General features: G+C 37.1%; 1 protein-coding gene across 1 annotated transcript in view; it reads right to left on the reverse strand.

The window, feature by feature from the left end:
* Positions 1 to 26,686, reverse strand: part of arhgap20b (Rho GTPase activating protein 20b) — a 56,105-nt gene that overhangs the window by 19,049 nt on the left and 10,370 nt on the right. Inside the window, exons 5-13 of the mRNA XM_067407064.1 lie at positions 24,455 to 24,496; positions 24,167 to 24,257; positions 23,921 to 23,998; positions 23,513 to 23,579; positions 21,333 to 21,500; positions 12,691 to 12,860; positions 11,479 to 11,640; positions 11,205 to 11,314; positions 1,991 to 2,180 (exon numbers count right to left, since the gene is read on the reverse strand). Of these exons, the coding sequence (XP_067263165.1) occupies positions 1,991 to 2,180; positions 11,205 to 11,314; positions 11,479 to 11,640; positions 12,691 to 12,860; positions 21,333 to 21,500; positions 23,513 to 23,579; positions 23,921 to 23,998; positions 24,167 to 24,257; positions 24,455 to 24,496 (1,078 nt within the window). The remainder of the gene's footprint in view (positions 1 to 1,990; positions 2,181 to 11,204; positions 11,315 to 11,478; positions 11,641 to 12,690; positions 12,861 to 21,332; positions 21,501 to 23,512; positions 23,580 to 23,920; positions 23,999 to 24,166; positions 24,258 to 24,454; positions 24,497 to 26,686) is intronic.

Genomic DNA, 26,686 nt, shown 5'->3' on the forward strand with positions numbered 1-26,686 from the left:
CCAAAACGGACCAAAAGTGACCATGTACCGGTTCCAGGAGCAGAGCTGACATCAGATGCAAGGAATAATGCCACCGCTGGTCATCGGAACTGCATGCTTTGCAAAGTACAGCTTGGTAAAAGGCAAGACACACCTTGGAAATGCCAGGCATGTGACATTTACTTGTGTCTTCAGTTGAACTGTTTTCAAAAATGGCACACAGATGTGTGACTGTTCAGATTCTCTGTTCACCACCTCTCACTGACCATTGGGCTGCAAAGATTATCTATATGTGATCAAGCAGGTTATGTATAGGGTGTAAAAGTGGGCTTTTTTTTATAAACCTTACCTTTATTTGCCTGTATACACAAAAAATGTGCCTTTGACCCTAGTTTATATGTGGATTATATTGTTAACTTTATTTTAAATAAAAAAGAAAAAAAAACAATGATATGTCTTGTCTTTGCATTTTCTTAGTTGACTCAGTCACATTCCTGACTGAATGGCTCATTATGCGGCTCATTAGGGGCAGGGTCTTAATCTCCCCAGGTGTAAATCACTTCATTATTCATGAAGAGTCACACCTCTTCGCATATGGCCTACCTAAACAAAAAGTGTCTTAGAAATTTAAAATCAATACAATGTTTTATGTGTCAGAGTAGGGAGGATCATTTCCACATCATTTTGAAGCAAAAACTCTACACTAAAATATACAATTCTCAAAAGTCTTGTGAAAAAACATTTAGTATGCATTTTTAGGTATTGTTTCAGTTACTTTTTTTTTTTGTTTTTTCAATAACCACGCATAAACATTATTCCTTTAAAAACACAAACATGTACATACATGTTCCTCACATATTATGGTAGCCTAGTTTGTGCTGAATACAGTGTAATGACACTTTTGTCATTAATATGTTTATAACCAACTGATAAAAGCACAAATGTCAGGGCATGTCAAAACTTCTCCAGGGCCCAAAATCAGCCTCAGACTCCAGAGGGTTAACAAGCTGGCATGTAAAATTAGGATCTACTGCCTGGGGCACAAAATACACTTCTTTGGTCAATTCTGTCCTAGATTTAAACCAATAACTTTCCCATTACTGTACTGGAACTGCTTCTATTCCTGAACAAGAGGGGTGCACTTAATGAATAAATACATGCACAATAAAGCCATTTTGCTTGTAAATTAGTGACTCAGTGATTATTTAGTCTATGGGGAGTTGGGAAAGTAGTGTTGTCCGGTGCTACATGCTATAATTCCAAAGCTGTTTAAAAAAATAGATTTCTAATTATTATCTAATTAGCTAAAATGGCACTACACTGTAAAAAAGAAATCTGTAAAATAATGGAAAAAGTACTGGCAGCTTATTACCTGGACATTATCCAGTAATTTTACGGACATTTCCATTAACCCTAAAACACAAGTGCGAAATTCGAAATACAGGTAAAACACATGTAAAAAATAAATACGGAAAATTCTGTTGAATTAATACAGTACATTGTGCCCTATTTTTATGGATTTTTTTAGAGTTCAGATATATTAAGAAAGCATTTAAACAATTATATGTTCATTACCCGCTAAATGTCACAGTGATGTAGGTCTTTAGTATTGTTTCAGGTTTGTCTCTCTAGTATAGCTACTTAGTTCTTGTTTCTATTCTTTTATTCTTGTCATATCTTTGTTCACTGTGATGAGATCTTATTTTAACCTAAAATGAATAAGGAATATTTCTGATTTTGCACTATTGCTAGGTCACCTTATCAAATAAGTACATTTGTTTAACTAAGATGCTCTTTGGATCATTTTCAAATAATGCCAGAGATCATAAACATTTCTGCAAATAATTTTAAATAATATCATTTGTAATGACAAAGAATTTTCACTAGAGATCTCAGGCTTTTGAACTCAACTGTAGGTAGGTAGAGATGGATGGATGGATGGATAAAATACATGTAACTGAATTGTATTCGTCAGAATACTACACATGTAACCAGATTTTTACTGGCTCACCTGCAACACACTCTGTCCCTCTTTCTCAGGGCTGATTTGGGAAGTCCTCCAGAGCATGTTGGGTGCAATGCAAAGGGCCAAGTTTGTTGCTGTCATCTGATTCACCTCTGAGTGACTGTGTATCCTGTGTAGCACTCCAAATAAGTGACACAGCAAGGTAACATTTTCCTCCGGCAGCTGTGCAAGCAAACTAAACACAAAGACAATACAGCATGAACTATGACAGACAAACACAACCAGATAAGCAGAAACATAAAACAAATACTGTCCTTTCATACATATGGAAATGCATTCCTGCACAAATATGTGTACATTAAAACACACTCATGTTGGGTTTCCATGTTTCATGGGGACTTTCCATAGATATAATGATTTTTATATTATATAAACTGTATGTTAAATCCTCAATATTGTTATCTTGTCATCTTTGTGGGTTTACCTGAATCACAAGTCAGGCAAACCTAGCGATCAAGGTCAGTTTACAGCAGTTGTATCATCAGCAATCCCAAGAAATCTTAATACTGAATTTATAAAATCAATTTTAATTCTTTGATTTGCATACTTTTTATATCTGTCACTTTTTATTGTTAATACTAAAACATAAATGCCTGTTAAGTAAGCTTCCTATAATATTTTTACTAATTTATGCTACTGTCACCATGTACAGCTTTACAATGTGATCTATATTTTTACAAAATAATTAATTCAAACTGAATTGTCCATACCAAGTTGCATTATTTTCTTGTGCTGAAAAATACTATTTCAAACGTTGTCTAGAAGAGTAGGTTATTGGCTAGAACAAGGAGGAAAACTGTGAAAGCATAAAATATTTTTTTTTTAATTGAGTTCACATCAAACAGATTCAGACAGGATTCAAATGTTTCTGAGAACAGTTGCTGCTGGAGAGACTATGTTGGGGGACGGGGGATGGGGGCACTTAAATTTATTCAAATAGCTGCTTAGAATATGCATTTTGCAAACATTAATTGATTATACATTTAAATGAGCCTGACACTTTCTATTCTCCAAGTGAGCAGATGGCATTTCTGCTTAACTACTATAAAAGTAGAAGTAAGTTTTTAGTCACATATGCAATAACGTGAGTGTTGCCATGACAAACTGATATCAAAATGTCCTTATGGAGAATCTTACCATTTGAAGGATATTTACTATGTGTTTTCTTGTGGCCACTTGTTATAGGATTTAAGCTGGGGACACAAAGGCTGATTATTAATGTAATTTGATACTTACGACAGTTGCGTTCAGTCTGTGTTTACAGTTGGTGTTTAAATTCCATGTAAGTATTTAAATCTGCTTCAGTCAAAGGAAATGGTCTTTGTGTGTTGAGCTCAGTCTTTGAATGTTTTAAGTGTGTCCCCGGCTTTAATCTTTGATTTTGTGACTATGTAAGTTAGGCTCACTCCCATTTTTTCTTGCGTCATCCTGTGACGCACGCCGGCGGAATGCAGAAGCTACAAAGGGAAGCCAGCATCTCAACAGAGTTGGCTTTCTGATCTTCAGCAAGCACTCTGTGTGTAAGTCTTATTTACTGTTGTCTGTCCCACACATAAGCATTCAAAGTGTATAAAATGGAGAGTAAGCAGTATAGCTTCAAACTAGTGTTGTCACGGTACCAAAATTCCAGTAGATGGTACCAATACCATAAAAATGTACCAATTTCGGTACCACAGGAAAATCTGTGGGAAGTATTTTATTAATTTAACTATTTTAAAAACATATTAAATATGATGGTAATCATACATATAAACATTTGGAGTGTCTGTGTGTATGTTTGTGTGTAAGTATATATAAATTTTGAAATATAAAAGGATAAATAAACAAATGCTTATATATATATAATATAATAATAATATATATATATAAATATATAAGTAAATATATATGATAATATATATTATATGATATATATGAAGGAAATAATGGTAACCTAAATAATAATTTATTATTTAAAAAAAAAAATTCGACTTTTTATTTCCACACAAAAAGATGCATCATATAGCTAGCCGCTCTACGCTTTGAGAGGGATGTGGGACACGGGCAGGAAAGAGACCATCTCTTTTATAATATCTTCATGTTATCTCCTGATGTTACAAGCAACTGACACTTGTCAGTTCACATGTAAAAGGTCTGAAGAGTGAGTTTTATCCTCCACAGGGGCAAGACATTTAGGCTATGTTTGATTTTGCACTGCCAGAGAAAGCGAAACTAAAAATCACTGGCTTGTGTGAAATGGGCTATACAAATAAACTTGACGTGCCTTATAAAGTCTAACAAGTGCAAACTGTGTTAAATAGAAAATGTTGTGCAAGCAAAAAGGTTTCTGTCCTACAGTGTTTTTCTACTTTATTTCAGTAATGCGAATATAATATGCCTAAAACCGAACGAAAGGAAGAAACGTTTACAATCCCCTATTTGAGTGAAGATGTGGAAAAAGAAACAGAGATTCCGTGTTCAGTGGAATAACTAATGGAATATTGTTAAATTCTCTGATATTCGGGTGACCAGATCACGATTCGCAAAACAAAATACAAAGCTGAGTTAGCCGACAAACTTAAATTTATGGACTCACATAACTCTCTCATTTGGCATGAACCAAAATGTTTCCATGCCTGCGATGTCACATTTAATGGCTAACCTATTATTTATTTTGTAAACAAAGCTTTGTGATTCACTGGTGTCATATTCACATAAATATTGGCACAGTGGGTACCGAATACAGGTCTACCTGTATACTCGTACTCCCGGTACTAAAGAAATGCTGGTATTGTTTTCAAAATTTCAGTACAGACTTGGTACCAAAGTACCGGTTGACAACACTACTTCAAACAATGTGTTCCTCAGTGTCCTCACTATATTATGGGCACATATACACATAATTTATGTATAAGCTGCTTGGAAGCGTAGCTCCCGCCTGGCTGTGTTTGATGAGTGCGGCCAGGCTCGCGCTCCCCGTGGATTGGGTCTCGCGGTTGCCAAGGCAACCTGGTGACTTCATTCGTGAAGGTCGCAGATGGAGCGAGAAGTGAACGGTAGATACAAACGAGATTACAACCTCCATGTTGGGGTTTGCCCGAGGTGTCGAGATCCTGGAGAAAGCCGTTCTCTTACCACATATCATGTCCCATTGGTCATTATTATTCTTTAATCGTGAGACATAAAGAGAACGGCTATGGATGATGCCCAGGGTTAAAGAAATGCTTGCTGCCTACCTCTCCCCTGACGATGCATCATCCCTAAAAACCTGACGTTACTCACCAAGCCAGTTCATACTACATCTTCCTGCTGGGTAAGGCATATATGGCAGCAGGTTAGGTTGCCGCTTGCCTACATACAGAGGGTACGGAAAATATTCAGACCCCCTTAAATTTTTCAGTCTTTGTTATATGGCAGCCATTTGCTAAAATTTTTTAAGTTCATTTTTTTCCTCATTAATGTACACACAGCACCCCATATTAACAGAAAAACACCGAATTGTTGACATTTTTGCAGATTTATTAAAAAAGAAAAACTGAAATATCACATGGTCCTAAGTATTCAGACCCTTTGCTGTGACACTCATATATTTAACTCAGGTGCTGTCCATTTCTTCCGATCATCCTTGAGATGGTTCTACACCTTCATTTGAGTCCAGCTGTGTTTAATTATACTGATTGGACTTGATTAGGAAAGCCACACACCTGTCTATATAAGACCTTACAGCTCACAGTGCATGTCAGAGCAAATGAGGTCAAAGGAACTGCCTGAAGAGCTCAGAGACAGAATTGTGGCAAGGCACAGATCTCGCCAAGGTTACAAAAAAAATTCTGCTGCACTTAAGGTTCCTAAGAGCGCAGTGGCCTCCATAATCCTTAAATGGAAGATGTTTGGGACGACCAGAACCCTTCCTAGAGCTGGCCGTCCGGCCAAACTGATCTACTGGGGGAGAAGAGCCTTGGTGAGAGAGGTAAAGAAGAACCCAAAGATCACTGTGGCTGAGCTCCAGAGATGCAGTCGGGAGATGGGAGAAAGTTGTAGAAAGTCAACCATCACTGCAGCCCTCCACCAGTCGGGGCTTTATGGCAGAGTGGCCCGACGGAAGCCTCTCCTCAGTGCAAGACACATGAAAGCCTGCATGGAGTTTGCCAAGATGGTGAGAAATAAGATTCTCTGGTCTGATGAGACCAAGATAGAACTTTTTGGCCTTAATTCTAAGCGGTATGTGTGGAGAAAACCAGGCACTGCTCATCACCTGTCCAATACAGTCCCAACAGTGAAGCATGGTGGTGGCAGCATCATGCTGTGGGGGTGATTTTCAGCTGCAGGGACAGGACGACTGTTTGCAATCGAGGGAAAGATGAATGCGGCCAAGTACAGGGATATCCTGGATGAAAACCTTCTCCAGAGTGCTCAGGACCTCAGACTGGGCCGAAAGTTTACCTTCTAACAAGACAATGACCCTAAGCACACAGCTAAAATAATGAAGGAGTGGCTTCACAACAACTCCGTGACTGTTCTTGAATGGCCCAACCAGAGCCCTGACTTAAACCCAATTGAGCATCTCTGGAGAGACCTAAAAATGGCTGTCCACCAACGTTTACCATCCAACCTGACAGAACTGGAGAGGATCTGCAAGGAGGAATGGCAGAGGATCCCCAAATCCAGGTGTGAAAAACTTGTTGCATCTTTCCCAAAAAGACTTATGGCTGTATTAGATCAAAAGGGTGCTTCTACTAAATACTGAGCAAAGGGGCTGAATACTTAGGACCATGTGATATTTCAGTTTTTCTTTTTTAATAAATCTGCAAAAATGTCAACAATTCTGTGTTTTTCTGTCAATATGGGGTGCTGTGTGTACATTAATGAGAAAAAAAAATGAAATCAAATGATTTAAGCAAATGGCTGCAATATAACAAAGAGTGAAAAATTTAAGGGGGCTGAATACTTTCCGTACCCACTGTACTATGGCAGTGCTTCAAGCATATCAGGCTGACCTGCTTCGGTACCTCGACGAGGGCCAACGCTATTAAAGAGCTTCGTCGGGCTACCTATCTTTCTCTCCATGCCACTAAAGAGACGGCCTGTGCTATCCGCCACTCAGTGGCAGCCATGGTGGCAATGGAGAGGCAGCTTTGGCTGAACGTATCAGGCATCAAGGAGAAGGATTAAGCTTTCCTCCTTGATGCCCCGCTCTCACCTTCTGGTCTCTTCGGCGACACTGTCAGCTCATTTGTCGAGAGATTTCAAGAGATGAAGAAACAATTAGCTGCATTTCAGAGGTTTATACCTTGTCGCCATAGGTCATGAGGGGCTACTCCCATCGAGCCTCAACCTCATTGTCTGCCCGAAAATGTTGTGGTCATAGGGGGTTTGCCCCAACTAAGGAGGCCTGTAGGGCCTTGAACAGGCTCAGGTTATGGAACAAGAGGTTCATGCTCTTCTGGCGAAGGAGGCCATAGAACAAATTCCTTTCCCAGAGAGAAACATGGGGTTCTACAGCCGAAGAAGGATGGCAGCCTGCGTCCCATTATAGATCTTCAACAACTGAACTGTTCTCTCAGGTTCAAAATGTTGACAATTCCTCTCATCGTGAGCCAAATCAAGTTTGAGGACTGGTTTGTCATTATAGATCTGAAGGACACATATTTCCATTTATCCATCCTTTCACAGCAAAGTAAGTTCCTGAGGTTCACTTTTGGGAGCAAAGCATACCATTATCAGGTTCTTTTATTTGGCCTAGCTCCCCCCCCCCTTACACATTCATGAAATGCATGGATGCAGCTCTGGCCCCTCTAAGACTTCAGGGCATCAGAATTCTCAATTACATAGATGACTGGTTGATACTAGCTCAGTCTCAGAAGTTGGCAGCACGGCATAGAAATAAATAAAGTGCTTGGGGCTGAGACTCAATGTGAAAAAGGGTATGCTCACTCCGGTCCAGAAATTACCTTTTTGGGAGTAGTATGAGATTCACTTATGATGCAGGCACAACTGTCTGAAACCCCTGCAGTGGTGGCTCAAGACCAAAGGGTTTTCCCTGAGGGGCAATCCCAATTACATGATCAAGGTTATGTGCAGATTCCCTCATTCTGTGATCATGTGGAAGAAGCCTTGGTTCCTGTCCCAAGGCCCAGTGTTAGGAGCATCCTGTCATCGCAATATCGTGTCAACAGAAGTGTTCAATACTGGGTGAGGCGCGGTCATGAAAGGCCACTCAGTTCAAGGTCTTTGGAGGGAACATGAATGGCACATAAATTGCCTAGAGATTCCAATTAAGAGGGACCTTCTAAGACAGGGTGGGGGCACATTATATCACCCTCGGTCAGAGAGATGGAAACTTTGGTTCTGGCCCCTGAGGGTGATCAGCTCATGAAAGAAGGTCTCTTGGCTGAGACCATTCTCAGTTCTAGAGCTCTCTCCTCTGGAGGAAACTCTATGCTTTTAAAGTGGAGAGTGTTCACTTTATGGCACAAAAAATGTAAGCTAGACCCAGTTAACTGCCCAGTGGCTTCAGTGCTGGAGTTTCTTCAGGCCCAATTTTCTGCCAGTCTTACCCATACTACCTGCATGCCTGGGAGCGTCTTTCTTCAGATCAGAAGCTAACTCTATTGTGATGCCGGCTTCCCTTTGTAGCTTCCGCGTTCCACCGGCGTGCGTCACGGGACAGCGCAACACCAATCAGAAATGGGCTAGTTACACATGTGCTTCAGACACACTCACGCCAAAGGCATTGCCCAAAGCATCATCAGTGAAGCAGCGTATAATTTCCTTCTCAGGGAACAGGGGTCGTAACCCGAGTCATTCTACCAAATTTACTTGTATCTGCATAGACACTAAAAAGTATTTTTTAACCTATTAATATTTAGTTAATGGAATTAATCAGTTGATTGCATTGTATTTATGATCAATGAGATTATGTTTTCAATCGCATTTATTAAACACAGTTGGCTCATTCACTTATAGGGTTAGTTCACCCAAACATGAAAATTCTGTCATTTATTACTTACCCTCATGCTGTTCCACACCCATAAGACCTTCGTTCATCTTCGGAACACAAATTAAGATATTTTATTTGAAATCCGATGGCTCCGTGAGGCCTTCATAGGGAGCAATGACATTTCCTGTTCCGAAGATTAACGAAGGTCTTACGGGTGTGGAACGGCATGATGGTAAGTAATAAATTACAGAATTTTCATTTTTGGGTGAACCAACCCTTTAATTTATATATATATATAAAAAAAAAAATTAATTCTGTGCTGAGTGTATTCTGGTGCCAACTCATTTCAAAGGCTTAGATCATTTTAATTAAGACTACACACTTTAAAATCTAAAATAAATAAAATGTATTTTATTGTTTAACCATTACTTGTGTAGTATTTATTTTGTATTTATTTTGGACAACTTTACAAATGTAAAAAATTCACAAAGCCTTGTTTATTACTGGGATTAAGAATGAATCGGTGATTCTATTGTACTCATGATCGATTATATTATGTTAACTATATAAATATATTTAGGTAACGCTTTAGATTACAGCCTGGAAAGTACTGCATAATTACAAAGAATTTACAGCGTAACTTTCGATAATTATAGTGTACCTATACAGTAAGTACATGTAAGTATAGGGGAACAATATGTAAAGTATATAAAGGGGTAACAACCAGAAAAATAACAAATTATTTATACTGTAAGTATTTTAGAACTAATGGGTACTTACACTGTTATGACAGACAACAATCTTACAGTAATAAGTAATAAGAAGTAAGAGAAGGAGTGTTGTAACTTTAAATCTGTTTTGAAATAAGTTGTTTTTCAAATAAAGTTTTCCAAGTGATATGACTGTTTGCGTTTTTTTTTTTTTTTTTTAATTACTTACCCTGTAACTACATGAACAACAACAAGCTCCACTTTAATTTACGGCCTGCAATGTCATACTTACCCTGTAACTACATGAAACAAAAGCATATTTCCCCATGTATTAAAAAAAGATTGCAATAGTTCTTTCTACTTGCCTTGAAACAACTTAATCAGTGCACTTTCTAGCTAAATTGCTCCCAAATGTAAGATTATTGTCTGTCATAAAAGTGTAAGTACCCCTTAGTTCTAAAATACTTACAGTATAAATAATTTGTTATTTTCCTGGTTGTTACCCCTTTATTCCCAATACTTTACATATTGTTCCCCTACACTCTAAAAAATGCTGGGTTAAAAACAACCCAAGTTGGGTTAAAAATGGAGAAACCCAGCGGTTGGGTTAAATGTTTGCCCAACCTGCTGGGTTGTTTTATTTAAACCAACTATTATTTAAAAATTGCTATATAGCTAGCTTAAAATGAACCCAAAATAGTTGGGAAATTAAAAACCAGATGCAATTAGAGACAACAATAATAGACAAAAGGTGAATATTTATTAATAAGCTTTAATATTTTATTAATATAAATTTAATAGTTTAATAGTTTATTAATATAAATGTATTAATAAGTAATTTAATAAATGTTTATTGTTTAATAATTATTCATTGAACATTAATAAATGTTAATTTCCAACATACTTTGGGTTAATTTTAATTAAGCAATACAGTAATTTTTAAACAATAGTTGAGTTAAATAAACCTACCCAGCAGGTTGGGCAAACATTTAACCCTACCAATGGGTTAAAACAACCCAATTGCTGGGTTTGTCAATTTTCAACTTGGGTTGTTTTTAACACAGCATTTTTAGAGTGTATACTTTACACATACTTACTGTATAAGTACACTTTAATTATCGAAAGTTACGCTGTAAATTATTTGTAATTACGCAGTACTTTCTGTTAGAAAGGATTTAAAAATATTTGATGTTTCTATAGTTGTAAATACTTAATAATGCATACATTTTAAATGCAGCTAGTATGTCCATATTGTAAGTTTCAGCATCTAAATGTAATAATCTACAATAAAGTATGTTTTTGTACCTGTAAATGTTATATGAAAATACATTTTGGATAAAATACAAAACCCCACTGGGTATCTATGCTCCATGTTGTAATGTCTTTGCTTTTGTAAAGCAGCCTTGGGTTCTAAAAAAGCTGTTATATAAATAATACACCATTTTTGTAATAGATCAATAAAAAAAATCTTAATACCAGGTGGGAACTCAGTCTTAGTCCATACACTTTTGTACATACAAGTGTGTATATGTGCAATATGTACATGTGTATGTTTGTGTGATGTTCTCACTTTCTGACTTTGTTAAGTCTATCCTGTTGATCCTCACTTTGTAGCACTTCAATCCAGTCATCATATAAGTCACAGCACAAAACACCATCAGGCAGCTTCCGTAAGAACTCCTACACACAAACAAACACACACACTTTAATAAAGAATGAAAAGGGTGAACAAAGAAATTTTTATTTTATTTAGATTTAGAATGTAGAATAAGGTATGTATTGTGAATGTAGATGAGGTATGATTTGTGTATATCACTGTTGAATTAAAATGACTGTGTTCTCACTGTAATTAGAGACGCAGAGACGAACACTGATTGTTCATGCAGTGAAATACTTTGCCCAGAATTCATTCGCTCCTTCAGGATCCTACAGTTTTTGGCATTTGCTGAACGACGAAAGATTCCACGGGTCTCTGGACCCTCACAGAACAGCAGATATAGCAGGTCCTATGTGCACACACACACACACACACAAACACATTGACAAAACTGTTAATCGACCATCCTTCGAATGAGACGTTAACCCAAGGTCCTGACTCTCTTTGGTCATTAAAAATCCCACGGCACTTCTCGTAAAGGGTGTAACCCTGGTGTCCTGACCATATTATCTCTCTTGGCCCTTAACAATCATGGCCTCCCAATAATTCACACCCACTGAATTGGCTTTATCACTCTCTCTCCCCTCCACCTATAGTTGGTGTATGATGAGCGCACTGTGGCTGCCGTCACATCATCCAAGTGGATGCTGCACACTGGTGGTGGGTGAGGAGAGACCCCCTGATATGAATGTAAAGTGCTTTGGGTGTACAGTAGTACATAGTAATGAGCAGTGGAGGCTGGTGGAAATGGGCTGTGCCACATCCAATTATTTCAGCAAACATCCCAGTATGATTTAATGTTAAACAGTTAAAGAAAAAGTTTAAGAAAAAAGTAAACAGAAAGAAAACATAAGACTTAAAACATATTTTGAAGGCTTGAAACATTTTAAATGAAGATAATTGTTTTACCAAGTCAGGATTGAGTTTGAGGGTGATTCTCACAAACTTGTATTTTCTGCAAGCTTTTTTCAAGGTAAATTAAAAATAATTTTTCAATTTCATAATTCACAATTTATGTATCTCTTTGAGTCAAATGGGGCTAGTCTAAGCTTCAATTATGTGTTTATGTTATGTTTTACTCTCATACTGTCTTACGTATTTTAGCTATTTAATTGATATTGTTCAGCACAATGGTCGCCTAGCCTACTGTTGTTTTATTGTGATTTATAAATAAATTGAGATTGAGATTAAACTATTGTCTGGTTTCCTTATTGGGATCACAATATATACCAAGTCCAGTCAGAAAAGAAGGCCACTGCTACAACTTTCATTAGAAAATCAAGGATCTAGTTGGCTTACAAAATTGTAACGCAAAACACAATAATAATAACAACCAGCATGAATCAATCCAGAATGAACAAATATAGTAAAACAGGTCCAGACCCAGTGATCTCCTTACCATTATTGGCTTGGGCAGGTTTCCATCAGGACAAATGGAAGAAAGAGACTGACCAAATAGCTTGTGAGAGGCAGTTTGTGGGTCAGACTGGCCATCAGATTGGTTAAAGTGTCCCCTTCTCAGAGCCCAATCTATCAGAGACCTCTTTCTTTTGTGTTTCAGCAAAGCACCTGTCAGTCAATGACACACAACAGACCAATCAATAAAAAAGGAAAATTACACCCTCTTTCTACTAAAGGTTCCCTCACAACATTAATGTTGCGATGTTTCCATCCAAAATGGGAATATAACATTTGCATTTCCATCCCATGTGTTCAAGGGAACAAAGTCAGCACTTCCTCGGAAATTGGTGCAAAATTTCTGTAATAAAAAAATGAAGTTGCTGCAATGAGGGAAGCCACTGTGGCCCTAATTTTCTACATCATAAATGAGTTGAGTCTCAGAGCGGGCAGATAAAACACAATAAACGCTGTCATGTTATCTTGCATTCGGATGCCTGGTGTTTGGAAATGCAATCCTATGAGACAATTCTTTGGCTTAGGCAACTCAGAATGTTCAAACCAAATTTTGAGATACTGTGCATTGAAATTGGTCCACTAGTTATTCCAGTTATCCAGTCATATCCACTGTTGTCACTGTTGTGGGATTTGTTTTTGCTGCGCATCGAGGGATTTATTTAATAAATATGCTTCCATCATTGTTTATGTGCTCATGTCTTCTTATTGGCTAAAAAATGTATTCACCTCAATTGAGTGCATGCATTATTTATGCACATTTTTAGAATTTATGCACGTCTTGCCATTTCTATCCAACATTTGTTTATGCAATATCCCAAAATGTGCATAAAAATAGGAGGATAGAAACATAGCTAGTGTCTTATCTCTGAATAAGTGAACATGTCTGATCACATGCTTGGATGTGGTTTCATGACATGAGAGATGAGGAGGGCATGAATGAGCCACTCTCAAAGGAAGATCATATTAGGCTGCAACAACTTTTTAAACATGTATTTATTCTATCCCCTGCGTGTGCTGCTGATGCAGGAGCCGACCAATAATGAGTCGGCATTCTGACATAGAACCGTACTCGGTTACTAACGTAACCTTGGTTCCCTGAGATATGGAACGAGTACTGCGTATGAGGAAAAGTCTCCCTTTTTCCCCGCTACTGAAGCCTTTTCAATAACGCAGTGTAACTGCACCGTCATTGGTTCACTCATAGACAAGTTGTTGAACCAATGGCAGCGTGGCTCAGCTGCTCGGCCTATGGGAAGAGAGCGCGCGCACATTCCCGCCAAAAGGGGCGGGGTAATGTGCTATATAAGCGAGCGAATCGCCATAGGCCATCAGGCCATATCGACTGAAGTGGCGACCTAAGCCGCAGCCTCGTGGCACGGCAAGTAACCCAGTACTCGTTCCATATCTCAGTTCCACGTTAGTAACCGAGTACGTTCCCTTTCGATATTTCACTCGTACAGCGTATGGGGGAACGAATTCAACCGCGCCGTGCCACGGGTGGGGAACGACAGAACTTGAACAGGCACCAGAAGGGGCCGAGGACAAGTGAAGGCCGAGCCGTCGTACCCTGTTACACTACGGAGGAGAGAACTCCCGAGTTTGTGATGTGCAAAAAAGCGGAAAATTAAGGGGCCGCGAATTTACACTGAAAGGACCCGAGCCTTTAAGGTCGGAACGTCCATCTGGTAGAATCTGACGAAACTCATACGCAGTACGAGTGAAATATTGAAAGGGAACTGGAAGCGCTGAACGTAAACAGCATAGGAGAATGACAGGGGAGAGAAAAAATTGTTGAATAAAGTCATTATTTTTGTTTTGTTTTTACGCACATTATTGTCAATTCATAACATTAAGGTTGAACCACTAGTCACCTTGACTATTTTAATGATGTGTTTGCTACTTTTCTGGGCCTTGAATGTGGCAATTACGTTGCATTCTATGGGGGATAAAAATAAAATAAAAAAAAAACCTCTTGCAAAAACCACTCCGAAGATGAACAAAGGTCTTATGGGTGTGAAACGACAAGTAATTAATGAAAGAAATTTCATTTTTGGGAGAACTAACCCTTTAATTGTAAAAATCTAGTATTCTGTACTAGTCACATACTATGCCTTGTTACTCAGAAAACCCAAGTTAAGATTACTTGGAGTAATCTTAAGAACTTACTTGAAGTTACTTGAGCAGTTTGGGTACCATTTTGTCAAGCAAAATAATTTTTTTGAGGTGGGGCAATTCTTAATAGAATTTTCACGCATTTCCTCCACTTCTGTAGTTATCTTTCTCCTTAGTTGCATTCACTCATTTTCCAAAATCATCTTGAATATAGAATTGTCAATACAACTGAAATTTTGAAAGAATATCACATAAGTTGACTTCATAAACTGATGCTGAATTTCTAAAATGGTTTAGCTACCATTATGGTGATCAATGTTCCCTTTGGTTGGGCACTTGGAACTTCATTTATTTTACTATAACTCTCTTCTTGTTGATAAAGGGATGCAACAAGACATCATTATTTGTGGCTTCAAAAGAAGAGAAGAAAAAAAAGATGACCTAACTCCTCACTACACTAATTTACATTTCATGTTGAATTATGATCTATGAAAGTTGTATTGCTATTACTTATATCATAAACACTATACTATTATATTACTGGCAGCAGAATACACACAGCACATAATTAAATTTTATATTTTTTATATCATACTATTCTACTAACACCTTACTATTAAACATCAAATATTTAAGGGGGTTGATCTCCCTCTAGTTATGCCAATGCATACAACAATGGTAACCATTAAATTATTTTAGATTAATAAGACGCTGACCATTACAATTTTAGTTATACAAATTTTATTTACTGACACAAGGCAGCAAATAAAATTGTCAAATAAATCCCAAAAAAAAAAAAAGGAATAAAAAAAAGCAATTGCTTAATTTGTTCATACCACAATGGAGTCTGGGAGTACACCATTCCTCAGATCAGAGATACCCTTAAGTTAACAAAACTTAAATTAACTGTGGCTTAAAATAAGTAAGGAAGACTTTTAATATATTTGTAAATAAGACTTAATATAATTAAGTTAAAGGTGCCATAGAATTGAAAATTGAATTTACCTTGGCATAGTTGAATAACAAGAGTTCAGTACATGGAAATGACATACAGTGAGTCTCAAATTCCATTGTTTCCTCCTTCTTATATAAATCTCATTTTTTTAAAAGACCTCTGAAGAACAGGCGAATCTCAACACAACACCAACAGTCGGGATCATTAATATGTACACCCCCAATATTTGCATATGCCAGCCCATGTTCAAGCCATTAGACAAGGGCAGCCAGTATTAACGTCTGGATCTGTGCACAGCTGAATCAACAGACTAGGTAAGCAAGCAAGGAAAATAGAGAAAAATGGCAGATGGAGCAATAATAACTGACATGATCCATGATAGCATGATATTTTTAGTGATATTTGTAAATTGTCTTTCTAAATATTTCGTTAGCATGTTGCTAATGTACTGTTAAATGTGGTTGAAGTTACCATTGTTTCATACTGTATTCATGGAGACAAGAGCCGTCATTATTTTCATTTTTAAACACTTGCAGTCTGTGTAATTCATAAACACAACTTCATTCTTTATAAATCTCTCCAACAGTGTGTAATGTTAGCTTTAGCCACGGAGCACCATCAAACTCATTCAGAATCAAATGTAAACATCCAAATAAACACTATACTCACGTGATCTGATGCATGCATGCAGTATGCATGACGAACATCTTGTAAAGATCCATAATCTGTGTGAACTTTGTTTATTCAATGCGTTACAGAGTCGCAAGCTTGGTGCGGGGAGCGCGAGGATTTAAAGGGGAAGCGCACATTTATAATGATGCCCCAAAATAGGCAGTTAAAAAAATTAATTAAAAAAAATCCATGGGGTATTTTGAGCTGAAACTTCACAGACACATTCAGGGGACACCTTAGACTTATATTACATCTTGTGAAAAAGCATTCTATGGCACCTTTAAGCTAATTGAACGAGTTTGCACAATTTAATTGAGCAAATTTGTTTTTACGGTGTAAGCGGTATTTACTGAATTATTTTAGTGCTGGAAAATCTTTAACTAAATTAAATGTTAACTGTTCTCTTTTTAATCTTTTCCCATTCTCTTCACAGTATTTATGTACTGAAAATGTTGAAGCAGTAGAAATATGATTAATGCAGAAAATGAAGCTGTTTTGTGTCAGAGAACACTGAAATGTTTTTAAATTAACAGGTAGCAGCATTGCTAAAAGTCGAAGACCAATGTGAAGAGTTATGATCGTATCCAGAATGGTTCATTACAATAACTGGACACACATGTAATCACCCTAGAACTGCATAAGACAAAAGAGTAACACTCGCACAGTGGTTATAGCTATGATGTGCTATAATAATAATAGAAAATCTATATAAACTATACCTTTTCATAAGTCTAATAAAAAATCAATGAAAAAATGAGTTTGTGACATTTACATAAGGGAAAATTCCACTGCTTTTATGTGCGTAAGCATGTTTAGAAATATTAACAATTACACTTCCCTGACCTCTGCTCCTCATGTAATATTTTTTCAAAGTAATTGGATTTCTAAGATGTGAAAAATCTTGAAGAGGTTCTTCTCAGAGCTAATCTGAGTTCTTTTTTATAAAGCACAGGTAGTAAGACATCAACAACCATCTGGCTCAACAACCTCTTACATCTGTGGTCATGGAAACTTTTGAGTGTGTTCTGGAAAAAAAGGATTCTACCATCTCTCTGAAGGACTGTGAAGGTGGACATGTTCGCCTACTGTGAAAACAGGTCTGTTAAAGTTCCAGTAGACCTTGTGCTGTACAACACTGTGCTTGTGAACTCTTCTATGAATTCAGCTCAGGCTGTACTATAAACAAACTGACGTGAACATCCTTTCTGCTTTGTGCCACTGGGATCTGCATTTTATGAGAAACAGGACACAGACTGTCAGAGTAAATATTCAAGCATATCAGACTATGGCCATGAGCACTGGAGTACAGTATGAGCTTAAATAGCAGCTCTAGCTGCCATCATTACTTACAGGGTACTGGGAAAAGTCAATCTTTTTCCTAGTGAATATTTCATTTAATACACAAGATAATCTTTTGTGAGTAGGTATGTTGACACACTAGTGTGGGAACTACTGAGAAGACATTTTTTTAAATATAAAAACACTAGGTCTATCTAAATATTTTTTCGCCAATACACTTTGGTGTTTTTTAATATGTAGCCCAGCCCTGCAAATTAAGGCTTTTTAAAAGATAAAAATCTATATGAATGCCTGGAATTTTAACTTTTCTGTACGATAGGATCCACCTACAGTTGAATACTGTTCAAAAGATTGAGGTCTGTAGAATGTTTGATGTTTTTGAAAGAAATTTCTTATGCTCACATTTATTTGATCAAAAATATAATAATATTAGGCAAATATTGTTACTTAAAATTAATTTAAAATAACTGTTTTCTACTCTTTCTATTTTAACTATTTTCTACTCTTATATTTTAAAATGTTATTTACTGCTGTCATGGCAAAGTTGAATTTTCAGCATCATTACTCCAGTCTTCGGTGTCACATGATCTTTCAGAAATCATTTTAATATGCTGACTTGGTGTTCAAGAAGCATTTCTTTATATGTTGAAAACAGTTGTGTTGCTTCATGTTTCTGTAGAAACTGATATTTTAAAGGCGCCCTAGAATTAAATATTTTTTTTTCCTTGGCATAGTTGAATAACAAGAGTTCAGTACATGGAAAAGACATACACTGAGATTCAAACTCCATTTCCTCCTTCTTATATAAATCTCATTTGTTTAAAAGACCTCTGAAGAACAGGCGAATCTCAACATAACACCGACTGTTACGTAACAGTCGGGATCATTCATATGTATGACCCCAATATTTGCATATGCCAGCTCATGTTCAAGCCATTACACAAGGGAAGAACGTCTGGATGTGCACAGCAGAATCATCAGACTAGGTAAGCAAGCAAGAACAATAGCAAAAAATGGCAGATGGAGCAATAATAACTGACATGATCCATGATATCATGATATTTTTAGTGATATTTGTGAATTGTCTTTCTAAATGTTTTGTTAGCATGTTGCTAATGTACTGTTAAACGTGGGTAAAGTTACCATCTTTTATTACTGTATTCACGGAGACAAGAGCCGTCGCTATTTTCATTTTTAAACACTTGCAGTCTGTATAATTCATAAACACAACTTCATTCTTTATTAAATCTCTCCAACAGTGTGTACTGTTAGCTTTAGCACGGAGAACTATCAAACTCATTCAGAATCAAATGTAAACATCCAAATAAATACAATACTCACATGATCCAATGTATGCATGCAGCATACATGATGAACATCTTGTAAAGATCCATTTTGAGGGTTATATTAACTGTGTAAACTGTGTTTATGCTGTTCAAGGCAAACGCGAGCTCCGGGAGCAGGGGAGCACGAGCTTTAAAGGGGCCGCAACCTATATATCGGTGTATGGTTAATGATGCCCCAAAATAGGCAGTTAAAAAAATGAATTAAAAAAAAATCTATGGGGTATTTTGAGCTGAAACTTCACAGACACATTCAGGGGACACCTTAGACTTATATTACATCTTTTAAAATGACGTTCTAGGGCACCTTTAAGTATTCTTTGAGAAATAGGTTCAAAAGAACAGCACTGATTTGAAATAGTAATACTGTAAACATTATAAATGTCTTTACTGCCTTTTATGCATCCTTGATGTTTAACTGACCCCAAAGTTTTGAACAGAGTGTACAGTACATGACCAACACATAATGCGACTCCAATTTTGACTCATAAACTAACAGTTTGTAAGATATAGCCTATGTGACTGCACACTGAATCTGTACCTGCAGACTTCAGCAGACTTGAACCATTTATCAATCACAAAGGCCTACACATCCCCTGACCCTTCTAATTTATTAAACATCTATTCAGCAATAAGCAGCGTTGGGGGGTAATGCATTACAAGTAATGCCAGTTACGAATCAGATTTCTTTTTTCAAGTAACTATTAAAGTAATGCATTTCAAATCTGTTACTGGCTTATACACATGCACAACGAAGAAGATGAGTAACAATTAAAGTCTTTATTAAATCCACAAAGAATCACATGAAGAAGTAGCAAACACAACCATAAACACTGACAAAGAACTGAACTAAACAAGGAGTATAAACACAGACAGGCACAAAAGGAACTAGACCAGTTGTTCTCAACCGGACAAGCGCCCCTTATCCATTATCCAGGTCCCTTGCCATAACACAACCCTCCATTGTGTGTGCTGCATCATCGAAGGATCATTTCACTTTTGGTGTGAAAAGTGAAATTATTATTTGAAATTATTTTTATACTTCCCATAAAAAGTAACCAAGTAATGCAATAAGTTACTTTTTAGGGAGTAACGCAATATTGTACCACATTAGTATCTTTCCTTAACACTGCCAATGAGAATGTAACTCTATTTAACACATTTTAAATCCATGTTTAATTCCATTCCACAGCATTACACAAATTCTCTTTCAATGGAGAAAACACAGTAAAAATCGGTTTTACAATTTAAATTTGAAAAATTGTTTAACTAATGACCTCTGGACAGCCACACACTGTAGAGAACCTTATAGAGAACAGAACCTAAGAGAAGCCACTACTCTTACTATGATAAAACTATGCTAAAACATGCACATATCAGTGAAAAATGACATGAAACAGTTGATTTGTGCGGAGAGCAATCACGCTTATTTTCTAAAATCAAAATAAAACTGAACACCTTATATAAAGGTCAACACAACAGTCTCTTAAACGTCTACAAACACTCAAGTCTCAGTTAACCTCAAGTGCTCAAAAAGAGCATAAATAAACCAATATTCTTCAAAAGGTTCTCTTCAATATAATGGATAAATAAAACAGAGTTAAAGGTGCTCTAAGTGATGTCAAGGGTTTTTAGGCCAAAATATTTTTTTGTCACATACAGCAAACATCTCCTCACTATCCGCTAGCTGCCTGTCCCCTGAACACACTGTAAAAAAACACGGTCTCTGTAGTTGCCACAAACTCCGAAAACGGCAGTAATAAAAACAAACTGATCCAGCCTGGACCACGAAACATAATAAACATGCTCCAGCCAATAACCGACAAGAATGATTTTAAATGCATGTTCATGACTGTTTCAGGAAGCATGAAGTCAAATGAAATAGTCAAAGCCCACTTGTACTGGACATACTGTTTTGGCCTCATCACTGGCTGCAGCTATGGCCTCATCTCAAATATAAAACACCTGTGATTCATCAACTACCTGTTAATGCACTCACATTCACGTAAAGTAGCCATGTTGACAAGATTAGGTAAGTAAATGCAAAACAAACAAGATATAACATATTCAATGCCCTGTCGATAGCAATATCACATCTTTTTAGTAGAAATAAACTGCTGCAGAAAAAGTTAGGTGCCATGCAAAATGTAGCGAGAAATTGCATTACTCATCAAAAATGTATTGGAGTAAAAAGTACATACTTGTTCAAAAATGTAGTCAAGTCAGTCAGTCAAGTGCACTTACCGCTAGGAGTGCGTGTTTTGGTTTTTAGTGTGAAGTGAGGGGTCTTGGAAGAGGCCTCTGCCTGTTTGGAAGAACTAAATGCTTCCTGCAGGGGCTCACTGGGCATGTGCAGATGGTCTTGCTGACTTCTCAGGGAATGATGCAAGATGAAGAATGGTAGCTCATGGCCTAGAAGAGACAAAAAATAAGACAGGTAATGGGTGTTTTATGTTGCAGGAAATTTCATTCTCAAAGAACAATGCAGGGACCAAAAAGCATTTACTTTATTGCTAACATATTTCATTCTTTATATGTCTGTGTACAAAAGAATGAGAGTAAAATACTGTCCTCTTTTGACCTTAAAAATAGTTATTAGCTAGTTTTATGTTTTCTCTGTCACTAGGACAAAATCTGTATATAAATCTGACACTGATGCATCTATGGATTAGTGTGCAACTTTATCCAACTGAAAATCCAGCTAACACCTTGGATTAATACAGACAATAAGGATCCGCTTGTGTGTATTTGTTAATGTTGGTGGCTGGCATTTGAAGAGAATTATTCTTTAATTCTTGCCCTATTACAATGTAGACTAGAGAAAGAAACAGATAAATGAAGATGACTTGACTAAGTGGGGGAAAACGTTTCTTCATATAGCTCAGAGATTTATAGACAGCCTGTGGACTTTTAACAGGGGTGTGTAGACTTTATATCTGCTGTAAATAAACAGATAAATAAGACCAATTCACATGGACTGAATGGGATTAAATTCAATTGTATTTCGCTCAACCCTGATGATGTATTTGTATTTGATGATGAGTATGCACAAGAAGCGAGTCTTAATTAAAATGAACTAATCATTTGCTCAACCAATAATTTTTTAAATGATTAAATTGGTGGTAATGTTTGGTTTATATGGCTTATACAACATATTATATTATCCACCCAAGATCAGTTTTCTCTTTTTCTTCTCAATATTGTTGTTGGAATAATATTCCCTAATTATCTTTTTTTAATGTCATCAAAAAGCCTTCTGGTGAAATCTGTGAATTCAACATGCTCTCATGTGTTTTCTCTGACATTAAAGAGGCATAATCATTAGTGTGTTATGCATGCTGCCTGCATCAATTGGGAACAATGGAACATGTTTTCTAATCTGGAAAAAATGAAAATACTTTACTTCCTGGACAAATCTATACCCAGAAGTGAGAAAAACCTGACAAAATCTCATTTTGGGGACATCCTCATTTGTAAAAAATAAATAAATAAATAAAGTATAAAAAATTGTTGTTGTTTTATTGTAAAAAAGAAAGTTTTATGTTAGGGTTAGGTATTTATAACCACATAACTACAATAAAAGGCTATGCAATATCCCCATTTAGATAGTTAAGCAAATGTGTGTGTGTGTGTGTGTGTGTGTGTGTGTGTGTGTGTGTGTGTGTGTGTGTGTGTGTGTGTGTGTGTGTGTGTGTGTGTGTGTGTGTGTGTGTGTGTGTGTGTGTGTGCTTTTGTTTATATTACATTGTGGGGACCAAATGTCCCCATGATGTAATATAAACCATATAAACCTGAGTTCACCTACATCGTGGGGACCAGCCAGCGGTCCCCACAATGTAAATGGGTTTATAAATCATATAGAATGAGTTTTTGTGAAAAAGTAAAAGTTTGCACAGTTTCCTGTGAGGGTTAGGTTTAGGGGTAGGGGCAGGGTAGGGGGATAGAATGTACAGTTTGTTCAGTGTAAAATGCATTGAAGTCTATGGAAAGTCCCCACAATTCACAAAAACAAACATGTGTGTGTGTGTGTGTGTGTGTGTGTGTGTGTGTGTGTGTGTGTGTGTGTGTGTGTGTGTGTGTGTGTGTGTGTGCTTTTGTTTATATTACATTGTGGGGACCAAATGTCCCCATGATGTAATATAAACCTGAGTTCACCTACATCGTGGGGACCAGCCAGCGGTCCCCACAATGTAAATGGGTTTATAAATCATATAGAATGAGTTTTTGTGAAAAAGTAAAAGTTTGCACAGTTTCCTGTGAGGGTTAGGTTTAGGGGTAGGGGCAGGGTAGGGGGATAGAATGTACAGTTTGTTCAGTGTAAAATGCATTGAAGTCTATGGAAAGTCCCCACAATTCACAAAAACAAACATGTGTGTGTGTGTGTGTGTGTGTGTGTGTGTGAGTGTGTGTGTGTCTCTCATTACCAATAAGGGGGTATGTTTCCTCTTCTTTTTCATAGTTCACACACAGCTGGTAGTCCGAGACTTCACCCTGCACACAGGAAGTGGTCATTATGTTTTGAAAAGAGACAGGAAAGAGGAAGTTACTTATCAAACACAGGAAATGCCAGTGGACAAACTTGGCACAATGTAGAGTTACTGGTCATCAGAAAGCAAAAGAATGATGTACACAACATTATAGAATCACACTGCTTCAGAGGGGCAGGTAGTCATATCCACCAAAATGCAAGCTCATAATGGGTGCAAAGAAAAAGCACGTGGCTCTCTCATATGGAACACTCAACTGTGCTTTAAAGAGGGTAAATATCTAATGTGCAAAAACACTGGTGTGTTACACCATACTACCAACAAGAGGCCTTTATGATCACTTACCAGTAATTTGCATTGCTGCATGATATACTGAACCACATTTTCCGCAGTAGTGCTCACGTCCACTGCCACAGCAACAGTCTTAACAGCCAATAGCATGAAAACAGACAAAAATACTGACCATCAGCTCACAAAACAAGCTTCAGGATACAGGACAAATTGAGTCCACTTGTAAACAGAGACATGAATTTAGTTCCCTGGGGGCTGGGTGTGATTAGGTCAAAATTAAACCAAAAAGCATTTGTGTACCGCTGAGCTGTTGTCATCAGCATGGCAGATCAGCAGGACGTAGAGAAGAATAGCATTTGGCAAGACTCTCTGCCTGGCTCTGCAGGTGTGCCTAAAGAATAAAACAATATTACAAGCAAACAAATACAAATGGGAAAGCAAGAAAAACACAAATACAAAGGCGTGGAACATTCAATAAAATAGACAAAAAATCACAGCAGGAATACCTCAGATTTGGAATAAAAACTTGTACTTTGATAAATTATTTGATGTTATAGCTTTAAGTCTTTGATTTTTTAATTTCCTTACCACTGAAGAGCATGTAACCATCTCTCCTTTGTTTCTGATGAGCTTTGGTTTAGGAGGATGGGCAAAGAGAAAGAGAGAAAATGTTAGATTTAGTTTCAGTTCTCCAACATTTAAATGCTAACTAGATTTTCAGATAGATGTAGATCTAAATAATAATATGAATAATAAATGGCATTTAATGTCTGATATTAGTGAGTGTGGTTTCTATGTGATGTAGGTTTCTAGTCTTGAGATTTTTACTATATTTTATCTAATCTTAGACAATGTAATGTAGGAGTGTGCCTCATAATAGATTGTTTTTGTTTAAGAAAATGAATGCAGACAATAATCATGACAAACATCAACATCACCCCAGCCTATAGATATAGTGAACAGCTAATTACAACCACACTCTAAAAAAATGCTTAAAAACAACCCAAATTGGGTTAAATGTTTGCCCAATGTGGTGGGCAGTTTTATTTAACCCAACATTGGTTTAAAAATTACTATATGGCTAGCTTAAAATGAACCCAAATAGGTTGGAAATTAAAAATCAGATATAATTAATAGAGGCAACAATAATAATCACAAGGTGAACATTTATTATTAAGCAATTTAAATTTAATAAATGTTAATTTCCAACATGGGTTCATTTTAAGAAAGCAAAGAAAAACAGTAATTTTTAAACAATAGTCGAGATAAATAAAACTACCCAGCATGTTGGGCAAACATTTAACCTTACCAATTGCTGTGTTTGTCCATTTTAAACCCAACTTGGGTTGTTTTTAACCCAGCAATTTTTAAAGTGTGTGATATAATCATACTGTACACAACAAAACGCCACAGACCAAACCAAACCAGAAGACACTATTAATACTGTACTGTACCATTAGGCAGAAAGCAACACTCCTCTTATACAGCTCTAAAAGCAGGATCCTATGCTTGTTGTTTGTCAATTTGCCTTTGAAAGCATGTGTATCTGTCATAAAGTGCAGTCTCTGTTCTCTATCACCTCAGCTAGCCTCTCCAGTTCCCTGTAGTCTTGTACTTTTTCTCTGTAAAATACTTCATAATATCACCTTTCATCACATTTGATCTTTTAGACATGTGTTCTAGTGTGTACTGGCTAATTACAATACATACAATGCTGTAAATAGTGTGATTCACTGGGGGTCCCTAGTTGGGGAGTTCAAATAAGTACATCTATAACATACAAAATTCAAAAGGAATACTTTGGGACCAAGCAGCTTTTCCACAAGCTAAGAAGGTAAATATTAATATACACTGTACAAATTGTGAAAGAATGGCTGTATTGATAATGCTAGAGTCAAGCACTCTTTGAAGTGTACTCCAGCACATCCCTAAGACTTTCAATGAATTTAAAAGTTTAGCTCACCCAAAAATGAAAATAATGTCATTAATGACTCACCCTCATGTCGTTCCAAACCCCTTAAGACCTCCGTTCATCTTTGGAACACAGTTTAAGATATTTTAGATTTAGTCTGAGAGCTTTCTGTCCCTCCATTGAAAATGTATGTACGATGCACTGTCCATGTCCAGAAAGGTACTAAAAACATCATCAAAGTAGTCACTGTGACATCAGTGGGTTAGTTAGAAGTTTTTGAAACATCGAAAATACATTTTGGTCCAAAAATAACAAAAACTACGACTTTATTCAGCATTGTCTTCTCTTCCGGGTCTGTTGTCAATCCGCATTCACTACTCTGCAGTGACACTGCTTGTGACAGCGGTTGCTGCTGTGTAGGAGCTTCTTCCATCGCTCTTAGTTCTTCGTCTCTCAGTTATCTTCAGTTACTTTTGGTTTCATTGATTACCTCATTATTAGTTCATATGTTTCAGCTGTGTTCTATTATCCTTGTTTGTGTTTGCTTCTTAAGTTGCTCCCTGTTGGACCTTCATCGCTGTTTAAAGACAGCATTATGAGCGATATGGACTGTGATTTACTTGTTTCTTTGATTTGTGTGGACTTTGCCCTACTCACCTTCATCATGTACAGTCTCATGCCACCTCCATCATTACGGAGCTCATCCAGTCCTCAAGTCCCACCTCTGCTAGAACCTTGCAGCTCTGCGCCATCTCTTGAAATGCCCTTCCAGGATGTCAAGCCTCCAGCCTCGGATACCTTCGCTCCATCTTGGCCTGTCGACCTGTCGGCTCCATCCTGATTCCTACAACCTTCGCCTCCACCAGGGACCCTCGAACTAGTGGCTCTACCAGGTTCCCTGGTCCCAC

Source organism: Chanodichthys erythropterus, chromosome 13, assembly GCF_024489055.1.
Source record: "Chanodichthys erythropterus isolate Z2021 chromosome 13, ASM2448905v1, whole genome shotgun sequence".
Classification (NCBI taxonomy): domain Eukaryota; kingdom Metazoa; phylum Chordata; class Actinopteri; order Cypriniformes; family Xenocyprididae; genus Chanodichthys; species Chanodichthys erythropterus.